Here is a 13842-nt window from a genome sequence, read left to right on the forward strand (position 1 = left end):
TCCCTTTAAAGGACATCTACCGTCGGTTTACTGATGGTAGACTGTCCTCACAGGCATGCTCGTTACCTCTACGGGTGGATGGAACCGTTTTTCATTAATTAAATGAGCCTGAGCCGCTCAGCCTGACGTCATCTGAGCGCTGTATGGCTCCATCATCTCTTACTCTTCATGCAACCCTCGTTCTCTCCCACTTATCGAAGATAGACGATGGCGTTGGCCGGCTGTCTTCGAACTCATGCAGGTTAGTAATGGGGCTGCGCAAGGAAAGACTTCTAGCACATGCTTGAGTTTTGCTGACAGTTGGCTAGTAACCTGCCAGCACTGATGGAAATAATTTCTCTACGATGTGCTGGAGTAAATGAAAAATGGTGCCACCCCTAAAAGTAAGAAGTCCCCTGTGAGAACAGTAATCTGATGGTAGATGTCCTTTAAGGCTATCTGCACAATGTTCAGATTGTCATTTGGAAAATTGGAGTGAAAATCCACATCCATATGGTTTTTCATGCAGATTTTTTTATTTAGTTTTTATGCATATTTTATACAAAGGTGTTTTTTCCCCTCTTTTCTCCCTGTAGGATGAGACAATTCTGCATGAAAACCACAAGCTGATGCAGATTTGATGCAGATGTTCAGTCTCCCATGACTTTGATGTAAAGAAATGCATAAGAAATATTCCATGAGAAGGCACAAGAAAACCAACATGATCATTATTTTATTTTCCGCACTGAGCAATAATTTCTCTTCGGAAAAGAAAACACATCTTCTACATTACTTTTTACAAATGACATTCACTTTAATGTTAATTCTTTTAACTTCAGAGATCCCAATGCTTCTACTTAATTATATTTTCTACCTATTTTTTCTCATCTCCCTAATTTTTTGGTAGATGGGTTATGTGTTATTTTTACCACTTTATTGTTTTTTTACTTTGTCTTTTTTTTCATACTGTTCTGTGGGTGTCATGGATAGTTTGTACACATTTTAGACTGCAAGTGCCTACCTTGGGTTCAGGAGTGGACTCCAACTTTTTCCTTGTGTGTCAAGCGATTGATAGGATTGACAGGATAGGATTGACAGGAGGGATACATTTACATGGGACTGCATGTTAGGAGACTGTGGGAGACAGGGCCGGATTAAGGTTGGTAGTGGCCCCTGGGTGCAAAATCTGGTGGGGGCCCCCGTTGAATGTAGTGCAGGCAGGGTACACAAAACACTATATACAGGCCCCCAGCAATAACTATGTACAGATCCCTGTATTCACTATATACAGCCACCAGCAATTTACTATATACAGCTCCCCAAGCAATCACTATATACAGCTCCCTCAGTAATCACTATATACAGCCCCCCAGTAATTACTGTATACAGCCCCCCACCAATCACTGTATACAGCCCACAAGCAATCACTATATACAGCCACCAGCAATCACTATATACAACTCCCCCAGCAATCACTATATAAAGCTCCCTCAGTAATCACTATATAGTACAGTGTAGTGCCCTCCTATTATAACTATACACTCACCGGCCACTTTATTAGGTACACGATGCTAGTAACGGGTTGGACCCCCTTTTGCCTTCAGAACTGCCTCAATTCTTCGTGGCATAGATTCAACAAGGTGCTGGAAGCATTCCTCAGAGATTTTGGTCCATATTGACATGATGGCATCACACAGTTGCTGCAGATTTGTCGGCTGCACATCCATGATGCGAATCTCCCGTTCCACCACATCCCAAAGATGCTCTATTGGATTGAGATCTGGTGACTGTGGAGGCCATTTGAGTACAGTGAACTCATTGTCATGTTCAAGAAACCAGTCTGAGATGATTCCAGCTTCATGACATGTTGCATTATCCTGCTGAAAGTAGCCATCAGATGTTGGGTAAATTGTGGTCATAAAGGGATGGACATGGTCAGCAACAATACTCAGGTAGGCTGTGGCATTGCAACGATGCTCAATTGGTACCAAGGGGCCCAAAGAGTGCCAAGAAAATATTCCCCACACCATGACACCACCACCACCAGCCTGAGCCGTTGATACAAGGCAGGATGGATCCATGCTTTCATGTTGTTGACGCCAAATTCTGACCCTACCATCCGAATGACGCAGCAGAAATCGAGACTCATTAGACCAGGCAACGTTTTTCCAATCTTCTACTGTCCAATTTCGATGAGCTTGTGCAAATTGTAGCTACAGTTTCCTGTTCTTAGCTGAAAGGAGTGGCACCCGGTGTGGGCTTCTGCTGCTGTAGCCCATCTGCCTCAAAGTTCGACGTACTGTGCGTTCAGAGATGCTCTTCTGCCTACCTTGGTTGTAACAGGTGGTGATTTGAGTCACTGTTGCCTTTCTATCAGCTCGAACCAGTCTGCCCATTTTCCTCTGACCTCTGGCATCAACAAGTCATTTCCGCCCACAGAACTGCCGCTCACTGGATGTGTTTTCTTTTTCGGACCATTCTCTGTAAACGCTAGAGATGGTTGTGCGTGAAAATCCCAGTAGATCAGCAGTTTCTGAAATACTCAGACCAGCCCTTCTGGCACCAACAACCATGCCGCGTTCAAAGGCACTCAAATCACCTTTCTTCCCCATACTGATGCTCGGTTTGAACTGCAGGAGATTGTCTTGACCATGTCTACTTGCCTAAATGCACTGAGTTGCCGCCATGTGATTGGCTGATTAGAAATTAAGTGTTAACGAGCAGTTGGACAGGTGTACCTAGTAAAGTGGCCGGTGAGTGTATAAAGCCCCCTATAACTATATACTGTCTTCCTATTATAACTATTTACAGCCCCCCCCCCTAAATCTATATATAGTGTGCCCCCTAAGTATATACAGCCCCCTTCTTATAATAACTATATACATCCCAAGGTAAACTGATGAAATTGTAATCACATTGTCCCGTTCCACCAATGCTCGCTGACCTCTTCCCTCGCTGTGTCAGGATATTGCCCTTGGGCTACGGTAAGATGGAGGCTTCCGGCTGCTGGAGGTGCAGTGTGTGACATCAGTGCACCACTAGTGTCAGGGAGCCGCCATCTTGCCTTTGCCTCTGCTGGACCTGCACATACTGTGGGCAATTTGAGCGGCTATGTGACTGCCTGAATCGCCCACATTTGGTGTGGGCTCCTTTGAGGGCAAAGTAGCCCCCCCTATAATCCCTGGTGGGAGAGGAGATATTCATTTACTTGCCACTACGTTGGAAGTGTTCAGGGATTGCCTCATATTAAGCACTGTATGTTGGGTAGGTGAATTTTACATGTTTGTGGATTTAAAGGGGTTGTCTTGGATAATTCATGGTATTGGAGCTCAGCCACAGTTTTTTCATAGCAGCACAAACTGTAGACAGGTGTGGCGCTGTTTGTGGAAGAAAGCATCCACGCCAAACAGCAGTTTTAAAGGGAGGAGAGTGTATTTTTTCACATAGGACGTATTTTTTCACATAGGACTATATGTTTTGGAAGGGAGAGATGTTTTTCACATGGAGGGAACTGGATGATGATGTACATGGAGATAACCAGCACATGGCAGGTCATACTGATATACGGAGATATTTGAGAGATGTGACACATCTAGTATGGTTGGTGTGGTGGTGAGACACCATCTCAGTGGGGCTGATGTAATGTAGTGATGGAATTTGCAGAAAAATACAGTTACTGCGAGAAACATGTAGTTTATTAGTTGCCATTACTGTGGTAACCTAGCAGGACAGCCTGTTAAATCATCACCTCAGAGATCCCTTCGAGCAGAGAATAAGAGGGAGGAGCTGTTACTGAGAACTGAGTGCTCATGGAAGTTGTAGTATCTTGTGACATATTGGAGATAACTCTGTGTTCTTTAGGAAACCTATAAATGCAAACTACATACAAGATAGGGTCCATAGTTTTGTTCTTAAGTTGAATTTGTATGTAAGTCGAAACTGTATATTTTATTATGGTAGATCAAGATAAAAAAAAAATTCCCCAGTGATAATCAGTGGGGAATCAAAATTTCCATAGTATGGTTTGGCCGATACATAGACGACCTGGTGTGGGTTTGGAGGGATTCAGAAGCATCCTTTAAAGACTTTGTGGATTATCTCAATGATAACCCCATGAACTTGAAATTTACATCTATGTTTGGGGGAAGATCCATCCCATTTTTAGATGTCACCCTAATAGGGGAGAATAACAGAGTCAAAAGTATACCCTATAGGAAGGAAATGGCGAGGAACACTACTCTTTTAGCCTCATCTTGCCATCCCCCACATGTGACACAGAACATACCATACGGAGAACTAATAAGACTGAGAAGAAACTGCACAGACAATGATGACTTTGAAAAGGAGAGAATTAGTCTTAAATCTAGGCTTTACCAAAGAGGTTACAAAAAAGACAATATAGAGAAAGCAGAATGTAAGATTAAACATATCAAACAAGAAGATTTATTGAAAGATAAAGAACATAAACATAAAGATAAAAATAGTAATGCTCTAGACACAAATAAATCCGGAACTCCTATAATGTTTACCACAACATATAGCAGACAATATAAAGAAATAACTAGGATTGTCCAAAAATTTATCCCGATCTTGTTACAGGACCCAACTCTGTATACCATATTAAATAATGGCATTAAATGTGTGGCGAAGAGGGCTCCCACTTTGGGTGGGTCTTTTTCACCCAGTCTATTCAGGAGTCAGAACTCCAGTGGATCATGGTTAAATACCAAAGGTTGCTTTAAATGTGGACACATACAGTGTAAAGCCTGCAGTTACATCACAGTAGACACAAATATAACATCGAGTACCACCAATAAAAGTTATCCTATCCGGTCATATCTTAATTGCAACACATGCAATGCGATATACTCCATTAAATGTACTAAGTGCAATATCCAATACATAGGACACACCACAGGCCCCCTTAAGGTTAGAATACGTCGCCATTTATCAGATATTACTAATGAAGCAGTAGGAATATCAGCAGCCTCTAGGCATTTTAGAGAGTCACATAAAAAATCTACAATTTTTTTTACATGGACTGGGTTTGAAAAAGTCAGTCAACCAATTAGAGGAGGCAATATGAAAAGGAAATTAATAAACAGGGAAAGTTACTGGATTTTTATAATGGAAAGTAGAACTCCACAGGGTATGAACAAGAGGCAGGACATAATTCTAACCTATTAGATAGCGTTATGTCACATTCCCTGTCACACTCCCCGACTCAGTCCTTCTAAAAACCTTCAGCCCATTTTATGACTTTAAGGGACCCGAAAAAACTATGGTTATATATCACAAGTATTTTGAGCACATAGATAAGTTATGTATGCACATAAACAGAAAACATAATGCATAGTGCTCATGGGACACATGAGATATATATTTGGGTTCATATGCCATTCTATGTGTATTGCATGACGTTCTAATTCCAATTCCTTTTATCCTTTTTCCTTTAAATCTTCTAGGAATGTCACTAAAGAGTAGACTATAGCACATTATTTTTATACTCTTTTTGATAACCAAAATGATATAAGTGTAAGGTCTTTTCTGAATGATATAAGTGTAAGGTTTTTTCTGAATAAGAGACTTGCATTAAGAATAATTTATATTATATTCCGCTATATCATAGGTTGTTCCCTGTGTACAAAGTTACTGACATCCATTTGGTAAACATTGTAAACAACTGACACCAATGGATTCGCCAAAATGTTTTTATGTAATAGAGGTTTTTAAGTATGTATTCACTCACCTGAGCTGTGCACTCTCGAGCCGCGTTCCCGGTCATGTGACTAAGGTGGGAGGATTTTCTGTCATGTGACTCGGGGGCGCGACTCGATCCACGTGACAACCGCACAGTTTAAAAGGTGCAAGCTCAGAGAGCGTTTGGCAGGTTATGATTAAGACGGTCTCCGTCGAAACGCGTCAACCTATCAGTCCTCGTGTCATGGCGTTTTAAACAATAAAGAAAACACTTTGTTATCGCACCCTGTGACGTCCTTCTTGAAGTGCCGGTATCCTTGCCTTTTCCCATCAATAAAGCTTCAGTACAGACACTTTACAGCTAATCATTGCAGACTTGGACTAAAGTAAAGCATCCAGAGAGCTTCACCAGAAGTCACAGTGGCCAGAGGGGTCCGTCTGTAACCACGAGTCATCTGTAAGTCGGGTGTTCTTAAGTAGAGGACCACCTGTATGTAAGCCTCATTTTGTGATTGAATATCAGGTTTTGTTGTATTAATTATTTATAGGTTTAATAGACAGTAAGGCAACCACAGGGACCAATGGATATTGTGAATGGTCTAAATGTTAACTAAAATCAGTACCTAAGACATAGGGGCAGATTTATCAAGTCTCTGAAAGTCAGAATATTCCTAGTTGCCCATGGCAACCAATCATGAGCACTGGTAAAGTGAAAAGTGTGAATGGTTGCCATGGGCAACTAGAAATATTCTGACCTTCAGACTCTTGATAAATCTGCCCCATAGAGTCAGCAACTAGTGTCCTCACTGGAAATGGGGCTAATGTGTGCTAAAAAGGGAATGTGATCAGCTTTTCAAGCCTCTGGTAGCATAACAGAGGGAGTTCTGTATTATCAGCCAAATACACTGAACAGAACCAACGCCTCTTCCACATGGCAGATTATTTTATTAGAGGAAAATAGTTTTTACGTTTACCTTTTTATTTAAATACTTTAAAGTTTCATTTTTTTTACAGTATTTATTGTCCTACAAGAGGACTCATTTGGGTAGTACTTCATTATTAAGCATCTGCCTACCAAGTTGAAGCATTAGCAATGGTTCTAAAGTAAGACCATGAAAATGCTGCTTTCAACAGCTAATAACTGGTGCACTAGGTTCTATTAGTACAAGGCACCCATAGAAGTCATCTGAAAAAGCAGCATAGCAAGGAGTAAAAAGGAGCATTAAAAAAAATTAAATTATAAAGGCATGTGCCACTACATGTCTATCCTAAGGTTATAGTTCCAGTTTTGCATGGAGTTAGAGTACTTGAGATGTTTAAATGTGTCTAAAATCTACAAAGTTATATTGATCAAAAATATTGTAGAAGTAAACATGTATATCAATATACAAGCGGTCCCCTACTTAAGGACACCCGACTTACAGACAACCCATAGTTACAGACGGACCCCTCTGCCCACTGTGACCTCTGGTGAAGCTCTTTGAATGCTTTACTATAGTCCCAGACTGCAATGATCAGCTGTAAGGTGTATCTGTAATAAGGCTTTATTGATAATCCTTGGTCCAATTACACCAAAAAATTTGAAACTCCAATTGTCACTGGGACAAAAGAGAAAAAAATTGTCTAGAACTTTAATTACAAACCTCCGGACCCTATCTTGTATGTACACTGCCTGTATATTTTATCCTGACACACTCAGTATGTGCACACTCATCTAGTATGTGCACATATTAAATGAATAAAATATGTTTCATTGTGCCTGAATTCTATTCCCCACAGTAATTTTACCTGGAAGTCTCAGTGTTTTAACATCAGAATGGCTCTCCAGGCTTTCAAAAATGTCATTGTTGGCATCTGTAATTTGAAAACTGGTATACAAAACATCAGTGTTGATAAAAAGTTAAGCTTGATTAATGCAGATTTCACCCACAAATGAAATTAAAAAAATTAGAATTTCCATCATTTACCAACATTTATCATTTATTTTCATTACAGAGACACAAAAGTGTCTGATCCATAGGGGCCTGTTATTGGGACTGCCACCAATGATGGGTCCTATTCTTCTCTACTTGAATGAAGGCCATATAAAATTTTATGGAACCGCTTGAAATAGACAACCTTTGTTATGCAGCTATCTCCAGCAATCCCATAGGTAAATAACGTGTTACTGGCAAGTGTGTTTGTCGCTTTCTTCCTCTAAACATTCTGACCAATCAACACTCATCTGCTGCTCAATGTCTATAGTGGAACAACCCTTTTTCATTTTAAAGTGACAATCACTATCCACAACCAGTTAGTTTTGTAAAACTGCCATAATAATAAAATACAATGGGGCACATGTATTATTGTTCAGTGACTTTTTCTTTGTTATTTCTTTTTATTTGGTGTGTTTTGTGAGATGGAGTTCAGTGCTGTGCTGCTTGGAGTGTGAATTATGATATGCAACATTTTGAAAAGTCACCAAAAAAATCAGAAAAGCAAACCACAAAAAATCTTGCGTTTTAAAATAAGATATGTCTTAAATTAGTGATAAAGACTCCTAACTGCCATGTTTAATGTGGCCAGTTTTAAGAGGTGCATTACTGTTATTGATGAAAAAAACGATTTGATTTTGGCTGTTCTGCTTTTCCTTAAAAAAGTCAGCCCCATTATATTTTTGCTTTGACTGTTTTACAAAATTTCTTTTGTACTTAACCAAAGAGCAAAAAAATAAATCACTTTTGCCAAATGTGTATTGGTCTTCCAACTGCAGAGTTTAAAACATTGTTTTTTTCTAGGTCTATGTGCTTCTCCTCTGCTAATAATAGCATTAAGTGATATGCTTTACAGCAGACTGGAACGGATTCATTGTGACCTATGGAACAGGTTTGTAGACGTGCTCTTTGCATGGAAAGGGCATGGACAAAATGCAACACGTTATTGTCAATATATAATAAATGATACCATTATTCCATAAAAAATTCCAGGTAACTCACATGGTAGAATCAGGTGATAATGGGTTTTCTTCAAGATTATTGCAGCTCCTGCTATTAGTATCTTGTGGTTTTAAGTATGGTGGACTGATGGGAACCTCCATCTTATAGGCACATCCTGGCCTAAAACAGACTTGGGGAAAAAGGCAAATATTAAAAATGTCATAAAGTACCAGTACTAAATAGTACTAAAATCCATATATTTCTGCAAATTTTAAAAAACATGTAAATGCTGGGTATATTTTTCTCAAGTGACTTTTCATAATTTAATATAAACAGTAAACTCTCAGATGTGTCAGAGTTAAGATTACCAGGAATATGTCATTTTTCAGGTTTTAGTTTTTAAATGTAGGTCTGGGGGGCAATGTTAAAGGCATATACACAAGACATTATTTTTGCAGTCTTTACAAATCTTTAGAAAGTAGAGCATATCCTAGTCGTAACGTTTTTCATGGATAGATCATATAATATGGTATATAAGAACCTGTGGAAGATGGATGCCAGACTCATGGAAATTGGTCTGTGCAACAAGTATTAGTTGGCTCAATTTATCCTAGAAAAATGTACCAATATTCAGCATATGCATATTTTTGGTGCATATCCCTTGTCTCAAGACAGGGGTAGGATAATTACAGCAGTCTGATACACAGGATGAAGACTATGTACTTCAGTGTGTGCTATGTCTTCTCCGTTCTCTTATGTGTGTGCAATAATCTATGTGTATAGGTCATTTAATTGAATGTATATGTCATTGCATGTATGTGAGAATGTAAAACTGACATTGATTTATTTGTCAGGTTAGGGTCACATCCGTGTTGTACAGAAGTGACTATTAGAAGGGGCTCAAAGGACATCTAGTATACTGGTGGTAGAGTGCCCTAATTAGACTGCTTGTTCAGTCTAGGGGGTGGGTGGGGGGCGTGTTTAACATGTTTTCTGGCATCTTTATTAATGAGATATGAATTTTGTAAAACATCTGTTTTACAAAGTTCATTTTTTACATTAATAAAGATATTGAAAAATTTTGAAAATCGTCCCCCATTCCTATGGCTAGTTATATAACTATATAGGACATTCTGTTTAATTCAGTGTACCAGCCTTTTCCATGGTTTCTTCTTTACATGTATCTAATTTTCTGTGAGATGTAGTTTGCTCAATGAAAACATCTTCAGCATTGAGTTTGGTAGACAAGCCTGAAAATAGATACAATCAATATCAGAACAAGGGAAGGGCATATAAATTGTTATTGAAACAGACACTTTATGGTTTCCTAACTTGATATAGTGGTGATTTTGTTATTCTACTTCTAAATGTATCAGAAAAAACAATGGCAGAAGAGACATCACTTTCAATCAAATTGAAGCCTCATGGTTCTGAATGGAAACACATGTGTTCTGCATAGCTGAGATAACAGCTGTGAAAAGCCCAGTGCAGCGGTCAAATGTTAATGTGCAGTGACAAAAATACAGCATAAGAAGACATTTATGAGACTGCATAATGGCAATCATCTTTCCATAGATGCAGTCATCAAAATTGTCAGAAGGTATTGGACATGTTTTGTTGTATTTTGCCTCAGATCTAGATTTAATTAGTACAGAAAAATATACTGGGGGAGATTCCTTATGCCTTCTGGCAGAGAAGGTACATAAATCTCCCTATCCCTGGAGGTTTCCTGGCTTCTTCTACCTGGATGTCACTTTACTTTGAGTGTGCAAGGGAGCGGGACAGGGGTGAAAAGCTCCCGACACAAACTGTAGCAAAAAGCTCTGCCAGATCAAACCTTTTATTAGTTCCAAACTGGTGGAGTTTGCGCTCCCATATCTATTAAGAGGTTGGAGCCGCTTATAAGATATGGGCCCTGAAGTGCCGACAGGGGGGAAATTTTAACTGGCACTTATTTCCAAATTTTTTAAATATACTTTTTAATTAATGGAATCAGGGATGAATATTTCTTTAGTAGTGGCCTCAGCTACTGTAAAAAACCAAATAACTAAAATTTTCATTTTTCCTGCAGTGAAGCATGGTTTCCATCAATACCAATAACCTGCTCAGGAAGCTACAGCCAGCAGAGCATCTCAGTGGCTTCAGCTGTAATGGAAACTGATCATTTTCCCAGTGGTGGCACCCATGCATAACAGGTTGACCACCGAGCCTACTAGGTTAAATAATGTAATCAGTAGGTATCTTCTCTATAACACAGTAGACACTTGCCTTGTATGGATGTGAATCCTCTTAATTGTGATGTATATTTATATTGGATGGTAGTAAAACGGTTAATAAGCAAACCCTTGGTGCGTTTTGTCCAGTTATTAACCCATCTCACTTCTCCAGTTTGCCTCAAAATTCTTCAAGCAACATGTACACTTTAAGATGTCCTACCTCTCATCCAACTCCTTTTTGACCCAATACAATATGGCTTCTAACATCATCACTCTAACAAAATCACTATAACCAGTGTCACTAATGAGCGGCTGCCAAAATTGTACATTACATTACATTACAAATGCCAAAAAGATGGTTCTGCCTCTCCCCATCCCCTCTTCCTGTCATGTGCATTGAGCAGGGAAGGTGGGAGATGGTCTATAGGAGAGGAAGAATACATTGAGTAGACTGAGACACAGGCACACAGACTGCTGCAGTTGTTGCTGCCAGTATTCAGAATTATGACAAAGGCATCAGCATAGTATAGGCTATTGGAACTTGTCACCATCTAAAAATGATATTTCAGGCGACAGGTTCATTTTAAGCAGGACAAGCTGGGGAGCCATCCAATTCCACTTTAAAAAACACATTGTGGTGCTTTTATGATTAAGAAAAATAAAGAATTCTTTTCTGTATATTAACAATCTCAGTGTGCAAGTGACTCACATTCTTACTCTATTGCGACTCAGGCTCGCGCAGTAACTAAAGCTTCACAAGGCAGAATCAACCCTAAAAAGAGACCCTGCTTACATTACAGGTGTACCTAAGGATAAGTACAACCACATCTGGTAAGCCTGTCACTAAAATATTGGGGCAGATTTACTTACCCGGTCCAATCGCGTTCCAGCGACGCTTTCTCCGTCGAGGATTCGGGTCTTCCGGTGATTCACTAAGGTCGTGCGCCCGATGTCCACCAGGTGTCGCTGCTGCGCTGAAGTTCGCTGGAGTTCTCTGGAGTTCACCGTCCTATCTTGGGTGCAGGTAAGCGCGTTCTTTCTGCATTTTTTCCGAATCCATCGGGTTTTCCGACGGCCACGCCCCCATTTCCGTTGCGTGCATGCCGGCGCCGATGCGCCAAAAACCCCCCGTAAATTTTCTGGAAACCCGACGAAACATAGCAATTCGGGCCCTTATTAAATGATCCCCATTGTATCTGACCTACTCACCTTATGAGCCCTTTTTCCCTTTTCTTTATGCCTTTTCTATCCCACCATACAATGGAACATGTCATCTATGATTGAAGCCTTGCTTTCAAAAGCAACCTGAAAATCCACCTCCACATGCCTACTTAAATAGGTACAGCTTCTTCCATCACACTCCAGTAGTAGATTGTGAAACATTGTTGGCAGGGTCCTATTTCCCAATGTACCATTTTGTCACTCATTTAGATCACATTTATCGTACTTGTTTTTGTATTATGTCACGTATACATACACTGTATGTAAAACTTCCTGAGATACATACTGGTTATACTATATATCAGTGATAGTGAACCTTTTAGCGACCGAGTGCCCAAACTGCAACGCCAACCCCACCCCCCCCTCATTTATCCCAAGGTGCCAACCAAAAATTAATGCAGTAACTTTTTGCTCTCTGTTCTTCAACAACGGGGACATCAACACAATAGAAAGGAATAGGGAACTTTTGCATCATTGTAGCTTCTTTCAAGTGTCCTCCAAAGATAATTTGGCCCTGCCTACACATTCTCCTTCTTCTTTGTCCCAAGTAGCCAAGTTAGTATCACTTTAAAATATGACTGAAAGTAGCATCTTTAAGTTGTTTGAAACTGCAGGAAAAGTCTTTGAGTCCTGTCTGGTGTCCTGGGGCGATGGCCCGGGTGCCCACAGAAAGGGCTTGGAGTGCCGCCTCTGGCACCCGTGCCATAGGTTCGCCACCACTGCTATATATAATATTAATAGGGACAGGAACTGCACAACATAAAGTAAGAATAGATTCCTACAGAATCTTTATTTCCTAAGAGATATATTATATTAGAAGCTAAGATTGACATGTCAGATGTGCTCTTTAACCCCCGAACGACTGCCATATAGCTATATACATCCTATTTGTACATGCCCTGTGCAGAATAGACATTTATAAACGTCATGAGAGTGACCAACTTCAAATGGATATATACCCTAAACCAGTGGTGGCGAACCTATGGCACGGGTGTGGGCAGTCAAGTTATCACCCCGGGACAGAGTTCACCAGACAGGAAAAAATCCACCAAATCTTCCTGCAGTCCTAGGCAACTTAAGAGATACTGCTCTCAGCACTATTTTAAAGCGAAACTTCTTTGGCTGTGTGGAACTGTGGGAAAAGTGAAAAGATGTGGAAAGGGCTGCATTATCTTTGAAGCTTATCCTGCTGGACCCTTCATTCTTCCTGTACAGAGAGACCCTGGAGAGCAGCTACAATGAGAGCCTGTATTTGTCCTCCTTCTTTCAACTGTATTGGTGGCCTCAGGGGCTGATACGATTGAAAGATGTGGAAGAACAGGTAGCAGTAAGTTACTGCTTTAAAATGCCATGTTGGCAATTCAGGGAAAATAAGTGTATTTTGTTTGTAGCTTGGGCACTTGGTCTCTCAAAGGTTCGCCATCACTGCTCTAAACCATGGTACCTAGAAACATAATTTTTGTGTCATTTTAAACAGAATCTCCCCTTTAAAGGGTTATTCCCACAAAGACAAGTTTCTTATATGCACTCAGGATAATAAAATAACACATTCTCTAATTCACTGTTATTAACAAAAATGCAGCATTTCACAGCTATAAGTTCTACCTGTCTCTATCAGTCCTGGTGTGCACAATTTCAGTTGCCCCTAGACACAACCCTGTAACTTCTGACTAAAAGTCGGTCGCCATCTTGGATTGCTGTGTGAGATTGTGCAGATGAGATTTCTGTGTCTCTCTGCTTTGTGGCTGTAGCCCACCCCCTGCACGGAGCTCAGAGACACTCACTGATTACTTCCTGCCAGGAGATCGTGA

At 40.2% G+C, this 13842-nt stretch overlaps 1 protein-coding gene across 1 annotated transcript in view; it reads right to left on the bottom strand.

The window, feature by feature from the left end:
- The window catches only part of SHOC1 (shortage in chiasmata 1), a 123345-nt gene that overhangs the window by 79515 nt on the left and 29988 nt on the right, over positions 1-13842 (bottom strand). The window contains exons 9-11 of the mRNA XM_072154740.1: positions 9746-9844; positions 8655-8784; positions 7468-7547 (exon numbers count right to left, since the gene is read on the bottom strand). Coding sequence (XP_072010841.1) covers positions 7468-7547; positions 8655-8784; positions 9746-9844 — 309 coding nt within the window. The remainder of the gene's footprint in view (positions 1-7467; positions 7548-8654; positions 8785-9745; positions 9845-13842) is intronic.

Source organism: Engystomops pustulosus, chromosome 1, assembly GCF_040894005.1.
Source record: "Engystomops pustulosus chromosome 1, aEngPut4.maternal, whole genome shotgun sequence".
In the NCBI taxonomy this organism is placed as follows: domain Eukaryota; kingdom Metazoa; phylum Chordata; class Amphibia; order Anura; family Leptodactylidae; genus Engystomops; species Engystomops pustulosus.